The 25,694-nt window shown below is 40.5% G+C and overlaps 1 protein-coding gene across 1 annotated transcript in view; it reads right to left on the reverse strand.

The window, feature by feature from the left end:
• The window catches only part of SNTG2 (syntrophin gamma 2), a gene marked incomplete at its 3' end in the record, with an annotated part of 518,636 nt that overhangs the window by 269,168 nt on the left and 223,774 nt on the right, over positions 1 to 25,694 (reverse strand). The window contains exon 2 of the mRNA XM_084623596.1: positions 18,679 to 18,816. Coding sequence (XP_084479722.1) covers positions 18,679 to 18,716 — 38 coding nt within the window. The 5' untranslated portion in view covers positions 18,717 to 18,816. The remainder of the gene's footprint in view (positions 1 to 18,678; positions 18,817 to 25,694) is intronic.

Raw genomic sequence — 25,694 nt, forward strand, 5'->3', positions numbered from 1 at the left:
AAACTTCCCCAAGGTACAAAATTGTTGTCCTTGGACTGGCCGCTACCACCACCAAACTAATACTGGTTACTGGGGAAGAGCTGTTTGGACGCGTCCTTCCCCCCAAAATACTTCCCAAAACCTTGCACCCCACTTCCTGGACAAGGTTTGGTAAAAAGCCTCACCAATTTGCCCAGGTGACTAGAGACCCAGACCCTTGGATCTTAAGAACAATGAACAATCCTCCCAACACTTGCACCCCCCCTTTCCTGGGAAATGTTGGATAAAAAGCCTCACCAATTTGCATAGGTGACCACAGACCCAAACCCTTGGATCTGAGAACAATGAAAAAGCATTCAGTTTTTTACAAGAAGACTTTTAATAAAAAATAGAAGTAAATAGAAATAAAGAAATCCCCCCTGTAAAATCAGGATGGTAGATATCTTACAGGGTAATTAGATTCAAAAACATAGAGAACCCCTCTAGGCAAAACCTTAAGTTACAAAAAAGATACACAGACAGAAATAGTTATTCTATTCAGCACAATTCTTTTCTCAGCCATTTAAAGAAATCATAATCTAACACATACCTAGCTAGATTACTTACTAAAAGTTCTAAGGCTCCATTCCTGGTCTATCCCTGGCAGAAACCAGCATATCGACAGACACAGACCCTTTGTTTCTCTCCCTCCTCCCAGCTTTTGAAAGTATCTTGTCTCCTCATTCGTCATTTTGGTCAGGTGCCAGCGAGGTTACCTTTAGCTTCTTAACCCTTTACAGGTGAGAGGAGCTTTCCCCTGGCCAGGAGGGATTTCAAAGGGGTTTACCCTTCCCTTTATATTGATGACAACTACAGACTATATAGGAACAGGAAGAGAGGAAACAAGAGCCAACCTTAAGGACTGGAGATACCAATGAGACTGGCGCTGTCAGACACCATCTGAAGAAATATTAAAGGGAGAAGGGAGGGGAGTAAATAAAACAGTAAGAAAATGTTTGAAGGGAAGGAGGAGGAGAAGTAGACCAAGCAGCAGTGGAATGTTATGCCAGAGGAAAACAGCACTATATAGATGAGAGGAGGAAATAACCTAAAGAACAAAATAAGTTAGTTTGATTAACCTTTTTTTTTAAAAGGACAAAACACTTATATAGTGATAAATACTGGCCAAATGATACATTTTGTGTCCATGATTGCTGTAGTTACTACAGAGAGATTATGAGATCAAGACTGAGTTGGGAGCTGAACCATGAGACAACCTCTCTAGGTATATGTGGTCCTCCCTATGACCAAATTTAACTATTTAGCTTGAGGTGATATTGTTTACATACATATGTAGCTACATACTGTGATAATTGCTCACTCCATAGAATATAAATAGCAGCACTCTAAGATGTACCACATTTTCAAGATCGTTCTACATTTCAGCTGAATTGGGCTGCCTATTCTACCAAGTCCTTGGCAAAGTTCCACTGATGGGGCAGAGAGACTTTAAACTCAAATTCTCTGTGGCTGAGGGGAAAATACACAGTTGGGAAGCCATATGTTCTGTTCTTTATATTTATAAGAGAAAACATAGCAATGGCCAAAATGTTAAATGCCTTTTTTGTTTCAGTTTTCACCAGACAAATAACATAGTGAACATCAGCATAAATGGGGAAGGATCTGAGGCTAAAATAGGGAAAGAAAAAGTTAAGAGTTACTTAGACAAGTTAGATGTCTTCAAGTTGGCAGGTCCTGATGGAATGCATCATAGACTACTTAAGGAAATGGCTGAAGAGATCTCTGGGCCATCGTTAGCAATTGTCCTTGAGAACTCATGGAGGATAGAGGACAGGAAAAGGACAAATATAGTATCTTGCTATAAAAAGGGGAATAAGAACAACCCATGGAATTATAGACCAGTCAGCTTAACTTTGGTATCCTGAAAGATAAAGGAGCAAATGATCAATAATTAATTTGCAAGCCCCTGGAAGATAATAAGGTGATAAGTAACAGTAAATATGGATTTGTCAAAAACAAATCATGTCAAACCAACCTAATATACTTCTTTGACAGGGTAACTAGCTTTATAGATGGAGGGAAGAAGTAGATATTATATATCTCAACTTTAGAAAGGTTTTTGATACTGTCTCACGTGACCCTCTCATAAGCAAACTTGGGAAATATAGCCTAGATGAAACTACTATAAGGTGGGTGCATAACTGGTTGGAAAACTGTACTCAGAGAGTAATTATCAATGGTTCACAGTCAAGCTGGGAGGGCATATTGCTTGGGTTCCTTCAGGGATCTGTTCTAGGTCTGGTTCTAGTTAATATCTTCATAAATGATGTGGTTAATGGCATAGGGATTATGGAGTTTGTGGACAATACCAGGCTGGGAGGGGTTGCAAGAACTTCTGAGAACAGGATTAGCATTCAATATGATCTTGACAAACTGGAGAAATGTTCTGAAATAAATAAGGTGACATTCAATAAAGACAAGTGCAAAGTACTGCACTGAGGAAGGAATAATCAATTTCACAAATGCAAAATGGGAAATGATTGTCTTGGAACGAGTACTGCAGAAAAGACGCTGCAGTTATAGTGGATTACAAACTAAATATAACAATGGGATACAGTTGGGAAAAAAGTGAACATAATTCTGGGGATGTATTAGCAAGTTGTAAGCAAAATACTAGAAGTAATTCTTCCACTCTCCTCAACTAGAGGCCTCAACTAGAGTGCTGTGTCCAGTTCTGGGCACCACATTTTGGGAAAGATGTGGACAAATTAGAGAAAGTCTAAAGAACAGCAACAAAAATGATTAAAGTTCTAGATAACATGACCTACAAGGAAAGATTGATTAAAAATGGGTTTGTTTAATCTGTAGAAGAGAAGATTAAGGAGGGACATAATAGTTTTCAAGTAAGTAAAAGTTGTAATAAAGACGAGAGTGATAAATTGTGCTTCTGATCCACAGAGGACAGGACAAGAAGTAATGAGGTTAAATTGCACCAAGGGAGATTTAGGTTAGACATTAGGAAAAACTTACTAACTGTAAGGGTAGTTAAGCACTGGAACAAATTACCTAGGCAGGTTGTGGGATTTTTGTCATTAGAGGTTTTTAAGAATCAGTTAGACAGGGATGGTCTAGATAAGACTTAGTCCTGGCTCAGTAACAGGGGACTGGATTAGATGATCTATTGAAGTACTTTCCAGTCTTCATTTCTAAGATTTATATGTACCCGCCATAGCCCTTATTACTGAGCAAGAGCTCATAATATCCTACCTTAAGATGACAATGAAGTATTATTCCTCCATTTTATAGTTACATTAGATGAGAGATTGCACAAGATCATTTCAGGCAAAGCTGGGAATTGAATCAAGTCTCTAATATTCAAGTCTTATTCACTCAGCCACATAGATCAAAATTAACTTGCCAGATCTATGGATTTGCTTATCTTGTCTATAAGCACTGCTCTAACATTAGACAATACTCTTCCCCCACATCCAAGAACAGAACCCAGGAATACTGACCTTCAGCACTGGGCTAGTATCAAGCAAACTGTTTTGTAATCCACTGGAAAAAAAAAAGATTAAGTACTTCAAGTAGCTGGTCCGTTTTGTTGATCGAGTGTTAGAGTCTGTTCTGGGCATCTAAAGTTTCAGGGTTTGTACTTTGCTAATGATCCTTATTGCTACACATGAATAAAAAATGTTTTTTTTCCAGCTCTCTTTTAAAAACTGGTTCACACAGTGAGAAATCAACCTAAAACATGTTTTACAGTTAAAAACTATAATGATCTGTTAATCATGGCATGACACACACAAAAGCCACAGGTGTACCCCATTTGCATCATTTGTATAGAAGAACACAAGAATGGTCACATCAAAGGTCCATCCAGTCCAGTATCCTGTCTTCCGACAGTGGCCAATGCCAGGCGCCCCAGAGGGTATGAACAGAACAGGTAATCATCAAATGATCCATTCCCTGTCTCCCATTCCCAGCTTCTGGCTTGTAAATGTTTGGTTGCTTATGTTACACATTGGCATGTAAAAAGGTGATGAAACATGATACAGACTGCAGTCCATTGGCATTCTCTATATGCTGCAACCATAATTGGACTGATCTTTTTGTTGTATGCATATGTTCTTCCTGTAACCTTTAAAGAATTGTGCATCAAGCCTTGCAACAGAATCTAAATTATATCATTGCAATTTACCAGTCTTGACAGACTTCCACAGTTCTGTGTAGAACAGAAGATCCGTTTCAGTTTTATTAAGGATTTATGTGCCCCTGAATGGTTTACTGCCTAGCTACTTTAATAGCGTGCTGCTTCCCAATTATCTGGTAGATAATTGTGCTTGTTCTCTGCTAGACTATTGACTATTCTTGATGTGCAAAATTCTTCGTTTGGAGCTCAGTACTGTCCATGTTATCTTCCTCCTCTATAAAAAGAAAAGGAGGACTTGTGGCATCTTAAAGACTAACAAAGTTATTTGAGCATAAGCTTTCATGAGCTACAGCTCACTCTATGGCATCCATTAGTCTTTTCTTATAAGCTACTGAAAGCTTTCCTATTTTGAACAACAAACTAAAGCCTAATCAGTCTGTTGTATTTCTTATTTATTCCATGGTCCAAACTTTAACTTTTGTAAAATGATCTTAAAGTGCCAGAAATAGGGTGGTATTATGTGAACAGGGTTTCCTACAGTATTATTTGATTGCTATTTCCTCAATATCTGGGTCAACTTTTCAAGGGCACGGAAAACAAATATCAGAGGGTTAAATACTCTATTTTCCTCTTACAAACACTGATGTCTAAGTTTCAGAAGGCAGAATCTTCCTTTAATCATCTGTTTTATATTTTCATATCCATGAAGGAATCTTTATTTACGTGTTCTTTTGAAATTCTTTGGAAAATAAAAGGAGTACTTGTGGCACCTTATAGACTAACCAATTCATTTGAGCATGAGCTTTCGTGAGCTACAGCTCACTTCATCGGATGCGCATCCGATGAAGTGAGCTGTAGCTCGCGAAAGCTTATGCTCAAATAAATTGGTTAGTCTCTAAGGTGCCACAAGTACTCCTTTTCTTATTGTAAGGAGGGTGATCACTTTAGATAAGCTATTACCAGCAGGAGAATGGGGTGGGAGGAGGTATTGTTTCATGGTCTCTGTGTATATAATGTCTTCTGCAGTTTCTACTGAATGCATCCAATGAAGTGAGCTGTAGCTCACGAAAGCTCATGCTCAAATAAATTGGTTAGTCTCTAAGGTGCCACAAGTACTCCTTTTCTTTTTGCAAAGACAGACTAACACGGCTGTTACTCTGAAACCTTTGGAAAAGAAACACTTCACTGGAGACATCAGAAGAGTCTTGGAATAGGCAAAGAGGTATCTGGGTATTTGTCTGGATCCTTACTTGGGCTACTAGGCCATTCATTCTTGTCCCTCCTGTATGTGTGTACCCTCTAAAGCTTTGCTCAGGTACACTTGTCCCTCCCCTTATTGACAGCTGAGTGAGACTCACCACACCTTCTGCTGGCTGTTGCTGTTTTTTTTAATCACCAGGGAAGTCAACTGATGAGTGAGACTAAGCCCCGCCTGCCTGTCTTGCCATTTGTCTCACAGCTACAGCACCCCACTTCCACCGGGTAATGTTAGGACAAGCCTCCCTCCTGAAACTGGGCAGCTAGCTGATCTCTTAGCCAGGAATTGCATGTCCCCATCATGCTACCACCTTCCTAACCTTACTGCAGCTAGCCTTTCAGGGAGTAAACCCTCTTACAACTTCCAAGCCAAAAGCCTGTGTTTGATATCTCTTTGCCAGCCTTGTCCTGACTCCCAAGGTAAGTCAGAAACTGTTTTGCTGTGTGGGAAGGGATGATTAGGGGTGAAAAGAAACTGGAAAGATTACTTGTTTTGAAATGGATGGCAGGCAGAGAGAGCGAGAATTGTGAGTAAGGGAGAAGTAAGAAGAGATAGATTTGCTGGGGGAAAGATATATACGAGATGTGATGAGAAGGAGTGGGGAGGAGCAAGCAGTTTCTGGACAAGAAATTAGGGCTGAAGACAAGTGGATGGAGGGAGAGAAGAGAATGCATGGGGAAAAAAAGAAAGGCCAAGCCATGCATTGAGGGGATGAGACATGTAGATAGGGAGGAAAATGTGGAGTGAAAGAATAGAAAGACATAGTAAATTAAGTTAAACAACTGACTAATCACACCTAAATAGTGTGTGGTACATAATAAGACATGTCTATACACACGTCCCTTATACTTGAAAGAGCAATTGGGAATTTAGGAAAGACATTTACCTGCTCCTAGTGCAATTCATGTCCTTCTCTGGATACTACTAACCATTCAGCCAGCAATGATTTATCCCTGGCTGATAATGGTACTTCTGAAGAACAATTGTGGGCATTTTCAATATACCAGATTTCACCTCTATTTTCAAAATGTTTTCCTAGGAATCTACATGCTCACAAAGGCTTTAATTCTTCCCCCTCTTCTCCACAACCCTCCACCACGACACATACACACACACATACTCCCCAAAACAATAAATTATTATTTTGTGGGCTGGTCAAAATATTCTAGATTTGCCAGTCTAGTCTGAGTCAGAAACAGAAATTCTTTAGAAAAAGGCATTAAATTTCAGTCAAATATAAATGGGCTCAACGGATCTTCATCTTCAGTATAATGCTAGGGCCCGTGGAAGCAATGCAAAACCACTTCATCTGATAGCTGTGGAAAATGGGCAAAGCCTAACAAGGCTACTGCATTCTGAGTACATGTGGCTTAAGAAATGAGTCCAAGAACTATGTTTGGCTTCCCTGAATGTGGGAACAATGAATAGGAAGATAAGAAAAGTAGCTGAGATATCGAGGAGAGTGCACATACCTGTATACATGAGACAAAATGGAAGGGATCAAAATCCATGAACGTTGGGGAGGATTAAAAGATGATGTATCATGGTTTAGTAGTAAAGAGAAATGGAGTAGGAATCATTGTAGCAGAAACTTTACAAAATAAAGTAGTGGACATCCAAAGGAAGAGTACCTGCCTGACAAAAGGTTGGAGTAGTACTTAGCAGAGACCAACTATTTAATGTTATATATGGATATGTGCTGCAAGCTGGTTGTACAACAGATGAGGAGGAATTCCAGATACCTCTGGACCAAGTGAAATGTGAAGTACTACAATCTGAGTGCCTGATTTTCAGAATGGATCTCAATGGACATGACAACTGTCAAGGAAGCTGAGGCTTTGAATCCAGAAATGAAGCTGGTGCGGATATCAGATTTAGGCAGAGCAAATGGCTTGTTTGTTGCCAAGACATATTTGTAGAGAGAGAGGAGCACTTAATTACATACAAGAGTGGTGCTAGTAGGTCCCAGATTCACTACTTCCTGACAAGAAGAAGAAATTTAAAAAAACACTAAAGACTGTAAAGTTACTGACTTCTGGGTACTCTTCTGGCTCTGAACTTTGGCTGAACTTTGTGATTTTGTCCTAACCCATAACTATTTCACATTTGGGGACAATGTGTACCTTCAAATCAGTGTCACTGCTATGGGTACCCGCATGGCCCCACAGTATGCCCACACTTTTATGGCTGACTTTGAACAACACTTCCTTAGCTCTCGTCCCCTAATGCCCCTACTCTACTTGCGCTAAATTGATGACATCTTCATCATCTGGACCCATGGCAAAGAAGCCCTTGAGGAATTCCACCATGATTTCAACAATTTCCATCCCACCATCAACCTCAGCCTGGACCAGTCCACACAAGAGATCCACTTCCTGGACACTATGGTACTTATTATGGTACTAATAAGCGATGGTCACATAAATACCACCCTATACCGGAAACGTACTGACCACTATTCCTACCTACATGCCTCCAGCTTTCACCCAGATCACACCACACGATCCATTGTCTATAGCCAAGCTCTACGATACAACTGCATTTGCTCCAACCCCTCAGACAGAGACAAACACCTACAAGATCTCTATCAAGCATTCTTACAATTACAATACCCACCTGCTGAAGTGAAGAAACAGATTGATAGAGCCAGAAGAGTTCCCAGAAGTCACCTACTACAGGACAGGCCCAACAAAGAAAATAACTGAACGTCACTAGCCATCACCTTCAGCCCCCAACTAAATCCTCTCCAATGCATCATCAAGGATCTACAACCTATCCTGAAGGACGACCCATCATTCTCACAGATCTTGGGAGAGAGGCCAGTCCTTGCTTACAGGCAGCCCCCCAACCTGAAGCAAATACTCACCAGCAACCACACACCACACAACAGAACCACTAACCCAGGAACCTATCCTTGCAACAAAGCCCGTTGCCAACTGTGTCCACATATCTATTCAGGAGACACCATCATAGGGCCTAATCACATCAGCCACACTATCAGAGATTCGTTCACCTGCGCATCCACCAATGTGATATATGCCATCATGTGCCAGCAATGCCCCTCTGCCATGTAGATTGGTCAAACTGGACAGTCTCTACGTAAAAGACTAAATGGACACAAATCAGACGTCAAGAATTATAACATTCAAAAACCAGTCGGAGAACACTTCAATCTCTCTGGTCACGCGATTACAGACATGAAAGTGACAATTCTTCAACAAAAAGACTTCAAAAACAGACTCCAAGGAGAGACTGCTGAATTGGAATTAATTTGCAAACTGGATACAATTAACTTAGGCTTGAATAGAGACTGGGAGTGGATGGGTCATTACACAAAGTAAAACTATTTCCCCAATGTTTATTCGCCCCCCTCTCCCTCCCACCCCCCACTGTTCCTCAGACGTTCTTGTCAACTACTGGAAATGGCCTACCTTGATTATCACTACAAAAGGTTTTCCCCCTCCCCCCTGCTCTCCTGCTGGTATTAGCTCATCTTAAGTGATCACTCTCCTTACAGTGTGTATGATAACACCCATTGTTTCATGTTCTCTGTGTATATAAATCTCCCCACTGTATTTTCCACTGAATGTATCTGATGAAGTGAGCTGTAGCTCACGAAAGCTTATGCTCAAATAAATTTGTTAGTCTCTAAGGTGCCAGAAGTACTCCTTTTCTTTTTATAATGGACTTCCGGATGAAAAGCCTTGAGATGGGACATTATATGGGGTGGGCTCTGAGTTACTAAGAATACTACAGAGAATTATTTCCTAGGTATCTACCTGGTGGGTCTTGCCCACATACTTGGGGTTTAACTGATCACCATATTTGGGGTCAGGAAGGAATTTTCCCCCAGTCAGATTGGCAGAGGCCCTTGCGGTTTTTCTCCTTCCTCTGCAGCATGGGTCACTTGCAGGTTTAAACTAATGTAAATAGTGAATTCTCTGTAATTTGAAGTTTTTAAACCAGGATTTGGGGATTTCAGTAACTCAGTCAGAGGTTAGGGGTCTATTTCAGGAGAGGGTGGGTGAGATTCTGTGGTCTGCAATGTACAGGAGGTCAGACTATATGGTCACGATGGTCCCTTCTGACCTTACGAACTGTGAGTCTATAAGGCTAATGGGGGACAAAAGATGAGTTGTAGAACAACGGATAAAAAGGTAGAGCTTCACAGACAGTGAAATTAGTATCGGATTTAAGGATGAGGTTCTACAGAGGTTGGACAATGATTAAACCAACCATGATGACACCAGTGAGGCCTGGGGGGAAATATCCAAACATGTTACAGAAATTACAAAAACTGTCTGTGGCCAAACAGAAGGAGGGAAATTTCATGGCAAGGAGACGTGGTGGTGGTTCAGCCATGTGCAGAAGGCAGTAAAGAAGTAAAAATTTAAGCAATAGCAGAAAGTAAGAATGGCAGAAAATTATAAGAAATACAAGCTGCCAAAGAAAAAAGATGAAAACAGCTGTTGCAGAAGCACATAAAGCCTTATATCCCAGACTATTTATGAAGGAGGGGGATAAAGGAATATACAGATTAGTCAAGACCAGGCAAAAAAGCACTGAGGACTTGGGAGCTACAATTTGTGTCAAAGATAAAATAGAACAGTACAGGTGGAAAATGGCAAAATCATTAGGAGATGGCACTGGTTTTAGGAGAAATTGCTCAATTAAGACAATCTGAGGAAACTGTTGAGGGAAGTATGTTCAAGCAATAACCTCACAAGACCTATTATTATGGTGGATACTCAGCCTGAGCTAAAGACAATAAAACGTCGGAAGGCAGTGGGACCAGACAGGGTACAATTGAGGCATTTAACATTATGCTATGAGGGAGTGATGGTGATGATGAATTTCTTTCACTTACTCCTCCAAATTGGAAAAATGCCTGAGGAGTAGAGGAAGAGCACCTTTGTTTCTGTCTTCAAGCATAAAGGAGATGTGTCAGTATGTAATGACCAACCCCATCAAGTTTATGAGTCACACAATGAACTTGTTGGAAAGAATTATCAAATTATCACTAAAACTTGAGCACCAAGTAAGTGACAACCAATTTGGGTTTATGCCAGGAAGGTCAACACTGGATACTGTGTGTGCAGCCCAAATATTGTAGGATAAGTACAGGGAGAAATACAAGCAATTGTGTTTAGGGTTTCTGAACAGATAGAAGGCTTAGGCCAAAGTTCCTAGAGAATTGATATAGTTGTGCCTGTAGTTGCACAATCTTCTGAAGACATATGTTCAGACTATAATTGACACGTACGAGGGTAGCACAACAATAGTGAGAAGCAGCTTCAGCTACAGTAAGCCATTCACTGTGGGGGTAGGTTTGCATCAAGGCCAATCCTAAATCCATTTCTATTTGTGCTTGTAATGAACACCTTGACATAGGATATTGGGGAGAGGATCCATGGAGCACATTTTTCGCTGATAACATTATATTGTGCTGAAAAGATAAAGGCAAACTGGAAAGAGATTTAGAACAATGGAAGGAAGATAACACTGGAAGAAAATGGTTTGTAGATCAGCCAAGAAAAGATGGAATATGTGTGATGTTTCGCTGAGAAGACAATGAAAGCCAGTAACACTAGATGGTATAGAGTTTATGTCTGTGCAACAATTAAATATTTTGGTTCAGTGCTGAGCCATGATGGGACTGTCAAAAGTTGCAGATGTTAGAAGTTGCATGAAGAGCACTTAACCTAAATGGAGGGAGTTGATGGGAATTTTCTGTGACAAGACTATGCCAAATAAAAAAGTATTTAAGATCATGATTAGACCAGCCATGAAGTATGGGTTGGAATGCTGTCCAATGAGGAAGAAAGAACACCTACTGCACACTGCCAAAATGAGAATGCTCAGGTGGGTAAGACAAGAGCTAACAGGCTATGCAATGATATGCTATAAGACATGATGCAGATGCCCCTGTCCTGAAAATGTTGAGGAAGTATTGACCGAGAGGGTACGTCATATAAGACGATGAGACAAAATATGTTGATCAGATAGTCAAGATGCGGTAGTCATGGGACTAAGACCATGAGAAAAACCCCAAAAAAGGTGGTTCAGGACTCCAGAGGACATGAAGAAGGTTGGTCTCATCTTGGAAGACAAATTTGACAGGAACACTTGAAGACAAAGAACAAGAGCTGTCAACAGCACAAGGCAAAGATGAAGTAGCCATAGATAAATGGTCAAATTGTATTTATTTCTATATTGTCCCCAGGTCTGCTAAGTGCCTTACAGATATATAATAGCCACATTACCTGTAATAAGACCCTATAATCTAAATGTAGAGGGAACTGTTCCTTTACCTATAAAGCCCACCACTGTGAACTCCCATGAGGCTCATTCTTCTACTTCATATTGTACTACACCCAGATGAAGCCATTGCAGGAGTTAGTAAGACAACATGGGCTGAAATGCCATCAATATGCAGATGACATATTCTATATCTCCTCTACATCAAACACAAATAGCACCATCTCCCAGCTTTCTCAATGCCTAACTGCAGCACCTAGATGAACATCAGGTGGAGGGTTGTAAGAGAGGGAAGCACTTTGAAAAACCTGCTTTCAATAGTGGGGTATGCCATAGAAAGGGCATCTGCCCTTTGATTGTTAATAAGTTCACAGCCTGGGATCCTTTGGACTATTGGATACCCACTTTCCATCTGCAACTGGCCAGAAAACTATGCTTATTGGACACAGACATGAGCACAGTGATCCACACATTCGTGAGCTCCATGTTGACTGCTAAGTTGCAACTCATCATGCCCAAGAAAGAAGCCATTCACTCTGAAAATTGCCCAATAATACAAATCACAACAGCCCACCTGCTCAGCAATACAAGTGCTGTGAACAAATCAAACAGTGAGACCCATTGGATACATTCCAGTTCAAGGTCTCTGTCCTTTCATTCAGAACACTCCACGGGCCTAGCCTAACTATAAGAGAGTGTCTTTCCATGTCTGATCCCTCAAAAAGATATGTTTAATGATTCAGTTCAGTAGCATTTGCATGGACTTTGTAAGGGACCATTCTTCCATCCATAAGTCTTTGTTGTGTTGCCCATGCACACAGTATCATTGCATGTTATGACCTAGATGGGTTTGTGGCATTTAAGATTCTATTCTCCCTATATACTTTAGCAAATCAACAAATTCTAATGAGAAAAGCAGATTAAAGCTGTAGTATCCCACAGTTGAGAGAGCATTAACAATGTTTGCAGGGCAAATATAGTTTCCTTAGGCTCTTTCTTCCCTTAGAACCTTATAGAAGTTGTAGAAAAAAATTACATTTAAAAGAATAAACAATTAAGTACAATGTGTGATGGAATTTTGTTTCTTTTTCCTGGAGTATAAATTATCAATATAATAGGAACTGAAAAACACAGATAACTTGAAATCAGGCAGAAAAAGCAAGGTGAAATTCTGGCAATTCTTATAGGCAACTGTAATTGTCTGTATATGTTGCTAGCAAGTGATAAACTCAGAAAAATAGATGTTTAAATTTCAACATTTTGGTAAGGAAGTATATATTATTGTGTCTGTAGCATGCATATACATACACAATTAAAAAAATAGTAAAAAATTGGAACCTTAAAGATGCTGTCATAACAGACCTAATCAACCACAATCTTACTGTTGTCACCTTTGTCCTTCCTCTTCTTCCACCTTACTCTCGATATAGTATAGTTTTTACTCATAATTAAGCTATATTTTTTCTACATAGGTACTCACGTGGACCTTCACCACAATGTCTCCCCAGTACTGAAAAACAGAAATAAACTCTTTTTTTCCTACCCACTCAGCATGTGGTTGGGGGTGGGGAGGAGAAGCTTGATTACAGTTTATTTGTTTGTACTTGTTCAAGATTGTGTGCAGGTGAGTGAGTGAAAAAAGTTATGAAGTGAAAAAGTGTGTTGATCAGCAAAACATCAGCAAAATGGAGGGATGGTGGAATGGGCAATGAAATATAATACAAACAGGATATTGACAACTCTGTTCATTTATTTACTAAAGGTACCCATCATGTCACGCTAGGCCCCCGAAAATATACAAATGTTAAAATATTTAAAATATAAGGTCAAATTAACATAATATTAGCAGAAATGACATGAAAAAGAATTTCACCCATCAAAGAAAGGCCCAGATTCAACTGCAACTAATTCCTTATAGAAAACACATGTAAACACACAGATGTTGCAATGTGTCCAGAAGCTTTAAAACAACAATGGCTCTGTTAGACCAAGTAGAAAGTGAGTTGAGGGACATCCACTGGAAATTCCTTGCATGGAATCACCTCATATTTCAATCTTGTCATTGTCAGTTGAGCTTCCCAGTTTATCGCAGCTGCCTGAAAGCAGTATGAAGACATGTGTTCTCTAAGATATGCAGAGTTTAAACCACAAAGAGATTTACAAGGATCTGGATCCTGATAGAGGATGTGGAAAAAGCTAATGTATTCAATGCTTTTTTTGCCTCTGTCTTCACGAACAAGGTCAGCTCCCAGACTACTGCACTGGGCAGCACAGCATGGGGAGAAGGTGACCAGCCCTCTGTGGAGAAAGAAGTTCGGGACTATTTAGAAAAGCTGGACGTGCACAAGCCCATGGGGCCGGATGCGTTGCATCTAAGATTGCTAAAGGAGTTGGCGGATGTGATTGCAGAGCCATTGGCCATTATCTTTGAAAACTCATGGCGATCCGGGGAAGTCCCGGACAATTGGAAAAAAGCTAATGGTAGTGCCCATCTTTAAAAAAGGGAAGAAGGAGGATCCTGGGAACTACAGGCCAGTCAGCCTCACCTCAGTCTCTGGAAAAATCATGGAGCAGGTCCTCAAGGAAGCCATTCTGAATCACTTAGAGGAGAGGAAAGTGATCAGGAACAGTTAGCATGGATTCACCAAGGGCAAGTCATGCCTGACTAATCTAATTGCCTTCTATGATGAGATAACTGGCTCTGTGGATGAAGGAAAAGTGGTGGACATGTTGTTCCTTGACTTTAGCAAAGCTTTTGACACGGTCTCCCACAGTATTCTTGGCAGCAAGTTAAAGAAGTATGGGCTGGATGAATGGACTATAAGGTGGATAGAAAGCTGGCTAGATTGTCGGACTCAACGGGTAGTGATCAATGGCTCCATGTCTAGTTGGCAGCCGGTATCAAGTGGAGTGCCCCAAGGGTCAGTCCTGGGGCCAGTTTTGTTCAATATCTTCATAAATGATCTGGAGGATGGTGTGGATTGCACCCTCAGCAAGTTTGCAGATGACACTAAACTGGGAGGAGAGGTAAATACACTGGAGGGTAGGGATAGGATACAGAGGGACCTAGACAAATTGGAGGATTGGGTGAAAAGAAATCTGATGAAGTTCAACAAGGACAAGTGCAGAGTCCTGCACTTAGGACGGAAGAATCCAATGCACCGGTACAGACTAGGGACCGAATGGCTAGGCAGCAGTTCTGCAGAAAAGGACCTAGGAGTTACAGTAGACAAGAAGCTGGATATGAGTCAACAGTGTGCCCTTGTTGCCAAGAAGGCCAATGGCATTTTGGGATGTATAAGTAGGGGCAGTGCCAGCAGATCAAGGGACGTGATCATTCCCCTCTATTCGACACTGGTGAGGCCTCATCTGGAGTACTGTGTCCAGTTTTGGGCCCCACACTACAAGAAGGATGTGGAAAAATTGGAAAGAGTCCAGCAGAGGGCAACAAAACTGATTAGGGGACTGGAACACATGACTTTTATGAGGAGAGGCTGAGGGAACTGGGGATGTTTAGTCTACAGAAGAGAAGAATGAGGGGGGATTTGATAGCTGCTTTCAACTACCTGAAAGGGGGTTCCAAAGAGGATGGCTCAGTGGTAGCAGATGACAGAACAAGGAGTAATGGTCTCAAGTTGCAGTGGGGGAGATTTAGGTTGGATATTAGGAAAAACTTTGTCAGTAGGAGGGTGGTGAAACACTGGAATGCGTTACCTAGGGAGGTGGTGGAATCTTCTTCCTTAAAAATTTTTAAGGTCAGGCTTGACAAAGCCCTGGCTGGGATGATTTAATTGGGGATTGGTCCTGCTTTGAGCAGGGGGTTGGACTAGATGACCTCCTGAGGTCCCTTCCAACCCTGATATTCTATGATTCTAAGGTAAAATCAGATTGCCCCTAAATTGCCCTCATTTTCTCCCTAACAGTATCACCACAACATAACTGCTGCCAAGATAGGAGAGGCCTTTTCCTTTCTCATGCACACAAAGTTCCTTTCACACATACAGGTTTACCTATGATTTAACTAGGGCAATCTATGGGAATTTCAACTTCTTCAGCACAAAGTTGCCAACTTTACATCTGTGCTCCACCTTTTATAGTGACCTTCTGTCCACTTCCAGATCAGTTTCAAAGTCCTGGTTCTTATCTTTAAGTCCCAAATATTATCAAAGCCTGTCTTTCTCTGTGTGTACCCTACAATGGCAGCTCTGAAGAAAGATGGCACTGAAGCTGAAGGTCCTCTGGATGAAATTATGGGGTCTGCAGGCAGAGAAACCTGAGTGGAGGACCCTCTGAATGTGGTATTAAATTCCACCAGAAATCCAGATGAGCCCAAATCTAAAGACTTTTAGACAGTGATGCAAGACCCAACTTTTTGCACAGGTTTTATCCCAGTAATCAATCATGATAATGACTGACCATATTTCCTTCTAGAAAGTAATCACGATTGGCCAGTTTCAGTCAAGAAACAGCCTGAAATGAGGAATTTGAATAGAACTTAATTTAATTCAATACACTTTGTGATAGAAGTAAGGCTTCCTAATTTATGTACAAGATACCATTGATACTGGCACATTAAAAATGCTTAGGGAGACAAGATACCATGCATTTGCAACTAGATGTCATATTTTATTGTGACCACAAATTGCATATAACTAATTAGTGCTAGGTGCCTTACCAATAGGTACTGTGGCATTTTGCAGTTAGAACTGAAGCATTTCATGCCACTTGGTGAAATGAAAAGTGATCATTTTGGCAGAGGCATCTCTCAACAAACAAATTGCAATGTGGCATGCTTTTCATTTCACTGAGTGGTATCCTATATGTCACCTTGCACATTTTTATAAACAAGTGAATATTGAATATTCACATACAATATTCTGGAACAATTACAAAAGAGAAAACATTTCTAACTGCTATTAGCAATTTGTATTGGATTATTCTTGGACGGCATTACATAAATATTACCTGTCCAAAACTTTGTTACGGGCGGAGTTAAAAAAACCTCAGGTGAGTCTGATAGATGTTAACACAATCTTCAATAAGCATAACTGTAAGGATAAATTCATCACAAACCCCAACCTAAGATAAAAGTGTTATGTGAACCTGCCCAGGAGTTTTAGGATGGATGGAGGGGCTTTTGCTGAGCGCTGTTTTGAGTAAAACGTGTGTGTGAAGGGAAAGAGAGGGAGAACAGAACAGAAACAGAGAATGGGGTGGGAGCAAAAAAGGCAAGAAAGCCATGCAGTAGCCATGCAGTGAGCTTGGTGTACAGCTCTGGAAAAAGGCTAGAGTTTTGGGGGTCTGGTATTGGCTAAAGATGCCTGGCACTGTAAGCTAAGAAACCATTATTTTGTTTCTGGTTCCTCCTCAGTTTGGAGAAGCAGGAACTTGTACATTCCTTGTGAATAAATAAGACTGCATGAATGAAAATACCAGGCTCCATTGTCAATTTATACCCCACCTGGAACATTCTGAGTGCCCTGAACTTCAACTAGCCATTCGAGTGGAAAAGAGACAAGAATGTGTGTGTGTGTGTTGTTATTGTTGGAGTATAATCTATTTCCTGCTTTAGAGACCCTACAAGGAATCATAACCTCACATAATGTCCCCAAGTGCAGGATTTTATGTTTAGCTGAAAAGATGTATAATACCAGAGGTAGATTGAGGCCTGGTCTACAAAAGAAAATTAGGTTGGTTTAACTACTTAGGTCAGGGATGTGAAAAATCAACACTCCTGAGCACTGTTGCTAAGTTGAGCTAAGTCCCCATGTAGACAGTGCTACCACCTCTCGGGGAGGTGAATAATGCCAATGGGAGATCCCCTCCAATTAGCATAGCTAGTGTCTACACTGAAGCAGCGCCACTGTACCATTTTAAATGAAGACAAGCCCTGAGAGTTCTCTATTGACTAAGTCTCTGAGGAGGGTGTCATGCATGATTTATTTGAGGAACCTCAATACAGTACAAGAAACTTCTTGTGCTCATTAAATGTGGTACACCTACATTTGTTTCCAGAAAAACACAACATAACTACCCTTCCTTGCAAATCTACTACTTTGGGAACTTGTCCACATTCCACTGCTAACTTACCTTGCTAACTTCTTCCTTATACAGCACATGTGCATAGCCGTCCCATTATGCATAAAGAAAATGTTACCTGGTGATACAGAAGAGGACTTCTGCATGGCCAGAGTGCATGACAGAGCTAAAAGTTCTAAGAGCGTTAGCACTCAGACTGCATTTGGAAAAGAAAGTATAGCATATGTGCAAGCACACGTTTTTAGATTCCAGGTGTGCCTGGAAAAGTTTAACGTGAAGGTGACTTTCAAATGCTGTCCCAGCCTATCCTGCTCTTGAACAAATAAAGGAGAGATTCTAGGGAAATGAGTGATGTAGTCTACTCTCTTTTCAAAGTGCTCTCAGTGGGAACAGAACACATTATTCAATTAATTACCTAACTAACCATCTCTCTGGTGGTAAAATGCTGCATTCCCAGTATTTATATGCCAGTCCCTATTCTCCTTGCAATGTTACACTTGGGGCATGTCTACCCTTACCTCTGGAGCGATCGATCCAGCATGGGTTGATTTATCGCATCTACTGAAGACACAATAAATTGACTGCTGAGCGCTCTCCCATCGACTCTGGTACTCCACTGGAGCGAGAAGTGCAAGCGGAGTTGATGGGGGAGCATCAGCAGTTGACCTACTATAGTGAAGACACCGCGGTAAGTAGATCTAAGTATGTCGAATTCAGCTACGTTATTCACGTAGCTGAAGTTGTGTAACTTAGATCGATTCTCCCCCTGCCCCCAAATGTAGATCAAGCCTTACTAGAGTAGTGGAGTTGGAAAGGAACCTATGGCGGAATAAAATATTTTTTACACACGCAGACACACACAAATATTGTTTCATTCTGTACATATGTCTTATTTGATAGAATAACCCACATTCTGATAACCTCAAATTTTGACTATTTGGGAACATACACACATATATAGTTGGAAGCACATAGATATAGAAGTACTTACATTTGTATTGTGATCACTTCCACTAATGCAGATGACATCTTGTTTTTGAATTGTTAGGACCTCTTTTGTAAGCTTCAGTTGGATGTCATAGGCATTTTCAGACCCTTCATCATATAATAATGCAATACCTGTTTTAGTCTGTGAAAACAAAGTACAAAAATACAAATAAAACAGTTTAAGTACAGGAGCAATTTATGTTGATAAATAATAAAAGGACTTTTCATTTCAATAGCTTTTGCACAAAAATATATATTGATTAAAACAATAAGTGGAAGATCAGCTTGCTTCCTGTGGTTTTAAATTGATTCAAATGCTTACTCAAGGGCCTGATCTTCATTCACACAAAGGACTATTTACACTTATCTGGCAGCGTAAATGAGCCTTAAAGTGGGTTTAAGTGTAATTCATTCCCATTTTAAGATCTCTTTCCACTGCCAGGAGGAGAAGTGGGTTCAGTGGAGTGTTCTGTTTTGGAAGGATATTTTGTTTGGTTGCTTGCTTTAAATATACATGCTGCGATGTGTTTTCATTAGAGAAGACCAGGTTTGAAGAAATGCACATTGCACTTGGAGTGGATAGTGGTGAGGTTTGTGATGGTCTTTCATTCCTGGGGGAGTTCATTCCAGAGTCTCAGACTGATCCTCAAGAAAGTTCGGTCTCCGGCACAGACGAGCTTTACCTTTACTATCCAGAGTTCCATTGTGCCAGAGGATTAATATTTTACATCCCAATTTTATATATACACAAACACACACATTATATATTTCAATTTGTGAAAGTCAAACTAGATGTCTACTTCTGAAGTTACAAAAGACTTAAATGTTATGTATCACATTGAATGGAAGTACACTGTCATCAGAATATTAAATGGTAAGCTACACTGAATAATTGAAAGATGCTAGTTTAACTACTAAAAGCCATCAAAACATAGCTGGAGCCAGAATAAAAAAGAATGTTTCCAAGTTTTCTGTATATGATTGTGTGCAGAATACATTACATAAGATAAAAAGCAATGTGACATAATGCCACCTGAAACGTCTAAATACATTAATAACAGAAAAAATAACATTTTGGTCCTCCCATTTGTCTCCATTGTGAGAGATTTGGTTTAATAATGTTTGCAAAACTAGGACCAAAATATCTAGCTGGTAATGTCAGTGGATTAGAACATTTTCAGAAGATAATGAGCTTTAGACAAATGATCTATTTGCATTCTATATAGCAGAGAAAAACCAAAACATCTATTTTCAAAGCAGAAATTAGTGATTGTGAGATTGTATTTGAGTTACAGCATTTATCAGTCTAGAAATTTCTAATTTGCCCTTCCCAGTGGTATCAAAATGCTGTTTTTGTTTTTATTCCTACTATACCAAACAGTTGATGTACACATATTCACACTTTCTGATAGATGCTGGTGCAGTAGAATGTCTGTACCATTCAGAAGGGAAAACATTTTCATGTACACCATGAGTCATATTTTCCCTGATGTACATGTCTTTTTAAGTCCATGATTTGGAATTTTGATTTTTTTTCTTTGAGTGATTTAGGTGCTAGCATAATTAAGGATCCCATCACAACTGTGGAAAATGAGATTAATTAATTAGTGCTCTATTGACTTTACAGGAGCAGATTGTAAACATCATATTGGAGGTTCGTAGATTTTAAACTCAAATGAGAGCAACTATAATCATGTAGTCTGACCTCTTGCATAAAACAGACCATAGCATTTCATTTAATGATTCCTGTAGTGGAGGAAATTATTGTGCCCTGCTATGTAATGAACAATATCAAGCCCAATAATTTGTGGTCCAATTTGATCATTTCCTTTAAAAAGAGAGTGTTAAATTTCACATTTTTAATCTGATTTTTGTGTTTTATATTACATTAAAAAGAAATAAGCCCTTGGCATTCAATGCACATTCCTCAAAAGTTTTATAACAAACTGAACATACATCAAATTTGGGACTTAAATTCTTTGATAATATCTTAATTTCCATACCATTAAGGAGGATGCTCTTTGGTGGTGGTTGGTAAGGGATTAGGCTTGGCCTACACTAGAAAATTAAGTCAGTTTAACTACACCTGAGTGGTGTAGTTAAACTGACTTAACCTAACCTAAGTCCCTGTGTAGACAGTGGTAGGTCAACAGAAGAATTGTTCCACCAACCTAGCCACCACCTCTCAGGGAGATGGATTATCTCCGCCAATGGGAGAACCCTTTCCATCAGCATAGATAGTGTCTACACTGAAGTACTACAACGGCACAGCTGTAGTGTTACATTGTAGACAAGCCCTCAGTGTCCATTAGAGAGATCTGAAAGAAGCACAATGCTGTCTGAGAAGGATGTAATGGTTCTTTCACTTCCTAACGCTCCAAAGTTTTCAGTACCTTGATATTATCGATACTGAGCAGATGATTTATTTTTTTTTTTTTTGGTCAGTGATTGTACAGGCATTACTGGTAAATAAAACTGATGGCTATGCAATAGCAGATATTTTTAAAATGTGGAAGAACACCTTTGTAAAATCACCTTACTCAAATTCTATTGTATTCATACAATATCCCATTTTCGTTATATATCATCCTGATCACCCATCATTGCTACTACTTGCACAGAGACACCATGAGAGAACAGAACTCTGCAGAACACCCTACATAACCTCTAGGCAGCACATAATGGTGGCTAGTAATTGCTACGTGTGTTTTATAGTAATCCAGTAAAACTAACCCTAACTTCTATTTGTAATAGCTTATTTGGTAATGAATGGAACGTGTGGAGTAACTGACTGAATTCCTTAGCATTTTCCATCACACCGTTTCAAATGAAACTCTGAATGGAGCTCCCCTCTTCCTATTAGGATCCATTACTCGCCTCACACTCCATCCAGCTTTTGATGTGATCTAAGGTGACATGCAGCAATATTTTATTTGTTTTCCAAATCAATAAGATTAATGTAGATTTATTTGCCTTTTTAGATCATTATAAATGGTTGTGTATCAGAGGTCAGTCAGTCACCTGTTCACTCAGTGTGTTAATAGATGCCAAAAGTCTATATGCACCAGTCAGAATCTTGTTAGGGCAAAGTGCCTTTTCGAACTAGCTCACTTTAATAGGGACTTAGTCTTTGCATGTACGGGCGTATACTCCATGATTGCTATCCTAATGTTCATTGCATTTTTAGTGTAAAAATGAGTCTCTATTAAGAGTAGTACAACCACTCCAGCAGCTGGCTCCAGAAAGGTCTAAGGCTCCTAGGCTATGAAGGAGAGGCTTCAGAGGGAGATGTATCTCCTCAACAATGATAACAACGATGCATTAAAAGAACAGGAGTGTTTGTGGCACCTTAGAGACTAACAAATTTATTAGAGCATAAGCTTTCGTGAGCTTATGCTAAGCTTTCAAGCTCAGCAGTCTGAACTAATATGCAAACTAGATACCATTAACTTGGGTTTGAATAGAGACTGGGAGTGGCTGGGTCATTACACATATTGAATCTATTTCCTTAAATAGCCTCACACCTTCTTGTCAACTGTCTAAATGGGCCACCTTGATTATCACTACAAAAGTTTTTTTTTTCTTCTCCTGCTGATAATAGCTCACCTTAACTAATTAGCCCCTCACAGTTTATATGGTAACTTCCAACTTATCTGTGTATATATATATATGTATCTTACATCTTACTATATGTTCCATTCTATGCATCCAATTAAGTGAGCTGTAGCTCACGAAAGCTTATGCTCTAATAAATTTGTTAGTCTCTAAGGTGCCACAAGTACTCCTGTTCTTTTTGCGGATACAGACTAACATGGCTGCTACTCTGAAATGATGCATTAGGCACCATGGGATAGATTTTTCAAAAGTATTTAGGTGTCTAAAGATACAGCTAGATGCTTAATGGGATTTCAAAATACCTCAATGTCTGACTTCCATTGAAACCTTTGTCCCAAATGGTGTGTCAAAATTTGGGGCCCTGGGGATTATTTCCATTAGGAGGACAAATTGATGATAGAGTCAGGTGTTTCTTTGGTGCAATCCTGTTTAGTTACAAAGAACATAGAAGGCCATTTTCCTGAATACAGGAAGAACCAAACAACAGGAGACAATTTCTTTGTTCATAGCTCTAATCCACTTTCAGCGAGCACTTAGGCCTTGTCTACATTACAGAGTTAGATTAACTTAAGGCAGCTTATGTCGAACTAACTCTGTAAGTGTCTACACTAAAATGTAACTCCCATCCATATAACTAGTCCACTAATAACACTTAATAATACCACCTCTGCAAGAAGTGTAGCACTTAGGTCAATGTAGTTAGGCTGATGCAGTATCAGTGTAGACACTGTGTTGCTTACATTGACAGCTGCTGCCTTTCAGAAGCTGTCCCACAATGCCCCACACTGACATAAGAATATAAGAATGGCTATACTAGGTCAGACCAAAGGTTGATCTAGCCCAGTATCCTGCCTTACAACAGTGGCCAATGCCAGGTGCCCCAGAAGGAATGAACAGAACAGTTAATCTTCTGTTGCCCATTCCCAGCTTCTGGCAAACAGCTTCTGACAGTTAAATTGGTTCAAGCACTCCTGGTGAGGACGTGCACCGTTGACACAAGGAGCATAGTGTGGACATGCAAAAGCAATTTAATTACTTCAGTGACTGTACACTGATGTAACTTGGATCTACTTAATTTTGTAATGTAGACTTGCCCTTAGCTGAAAAGCTCTCTTTCTAGGTTTTACTCAAGGCCATGCTCTCAGTGCTTGATCTGGCTTTGTCTGCTATTTCTCTGTGTGTGTTTCTGTACTATACAGTGTAGTTGTAGCTCTGTCCATCCCAAGATATTAGAGACACAAGGATTTTTTTTTGGGGGGGGGGCGGCGCAGACCAACTTCTGTTGGTGAGGGAGACAAGCTGATGTGTCACACACAGCTCTTCTTCAGGTCTGGGAAAGCATCACAGCAAAATGGAACATATTGTTTAGCATAAGTAGTTAGCATGTATTCTAAAGGACTATTCAAGGTAGACTGGCCTGTTAACATCTCTGCAGTCATAGGACAAAGATGGGGGGGGGGCAGCGCTAGACTAGTAGGTTACAGATTGTTGTAATAAACCATAAATCCAGTGTCTCTGTTCAGTCCATGATTTTTAGTGTCTAGTGGACTAATGAATTTAAGCTCCCAGGCTCATCTTTTGAAAGTGTTGTGCAGGTTTCCATGGAGGATGAAGACTGATAGGTAAGATATAGAATGCTCACTTTCTGAAAAGCATTCAGCCACAGGTGATACCTTGTTTTAGTCTTTTACCATTTTCCTCTGAGTTCATTCAAGAGTGTAGTGATTGAATCATGGAGCAGGTCCTCAAAGAATCAATCCTGAAGCACTTGCATGAGAGGAAAGTGATCAGGAACAGCCAGCATGGATTCACCAAGGGAAGGTCATGCCTGACTAATCTAATCGCCTTTTATGATGAGATTACTGGTTCTGTGGATGAAGGGAAAGCAGTGGATGTATTGTTTCTTGACTTTAGCAAGGCTTTTGACATGGTCTCCCACAGTATTCTTGTCAGCAAGTTAAGGAAATATGGGCTGGATGAATGCACTATAAGGTGGGTAGAAAGCTGGCTAGATTGTCGGGCTCAACGGGTAGTGATCAATGGCTCCATGTCTAGTTGGCAGCCGGTATCAAGTGGAGTGCCCCAAGGGTCGGTCCTGGGGCCGGTTTTGTTCAATATCTTCATAAAGGATCTGGAGGATGGTGTGGATTGCACTCTCAGCAAATTTGCGGATGATACTAAACTGGGAGGAGTGGTAGATACGCTGGAGGGGAGGGATAGGATACAGAAGGACCTAGACAAATTGGAGGATTGGGCCAAAAGAAATCTGATGAGGTTCAATAAGGATAAGTGCAGGGTCCTGCACTTAGGACGGAAGAACCCAATGCACAGCTACAGACTAGGGACCGAATGGCTAGGCAGCAGTTCTGCGGAAAAGGACCTAGGGGTGACAGTGGACGAGAAGCTGGATATGAGTCAGCAGTGTGCCCTTGTTGCCAAGAAGGCCAATGGCATTTTGGGATGTATAAGTAGGGGCATAGCGAGCAGATCGAGGGACGTGATCGTTCCCCTCTATTCGACATTGGTGAGGCCTCATCTGGAGTACTGTGTCCAGTTTTGGGCCCCACACTTCAAGAAGGATGTGGATAAATTGGAGAGAGTCCAGCGAAGGGCAACAAAAATGATTAGGGGACTGGAACACATGAGTTATGAGGAGAGGCTGAGGGAGCTGGGATTGTTTAGCCTGCAGAAGAGAAGAATGAGGGGGGATTTGATAGCTACTTTCAACTACCTGAAAGGAGGTTCCAAAGAGGATGGCTCTAGACTGTTCTCAATGGTAGCAGATGACAGAACGAGGAGTAATGGTCTCAAGTTGCAGTGGGGGAGGTTTAGATTGGATATTAGGAAAAACTTTTTCACTAAGAGGGTGGTGAAACACTGGAATGCGTTACCTAGGGAGGTGGTAGAATCTCCTTCCTTAGAGGTTTTTAAGGTCAGGCTTGACAAAGCCCTGGCTGGGATGATTTAACTGGGAATTGGTCCTGCTTTGAGCAGGGGGTTGGACTAGATGACCTTCTGGGGTCCCTTCCAACCCTGATATTCTATGATTCTATGATTGTCAGATTTCACCCACACACAGTTATTGGGACTTTTAGTGCACTGGATGAGGTACACCACATGTTGTGACAGACACATGTAGGATCCATGAATCATGAAAGGTGTGTTGAGCAGTGTAGATATGTCTGCAGGCTTTGCATCTGTTACTCTGGCAAGGTCTGGTGCCCAATTGGTATGTCCTGGTCGGTGGGGAGCTTCTTGTAATGATGAGCTTGGAGAAGTTTGGGGGTTGGAGAAGTGGGAGTTCAGGAAATATTTCTTTCGGGATGGGATCCCATCAAGAATGAATAATGTTTCTCCTTCCTCTCTCATTCTTCTGCCCACACATGCATGCACAATTGAAAACAA

The sequence above is a fragment of the Lepidochelys olivacea genome (assembly GCF_965140295.1).
Source record: "Lepidochelys olivacea isolate rLepOli2 genome assembly, chromosome: 3".
NCBI classification, from domain to species: Eukaryota; Metazoa; Chordata; order Testudines; family Cheloniidae; genus Lepidochelys; species Lepidochelys olivacea.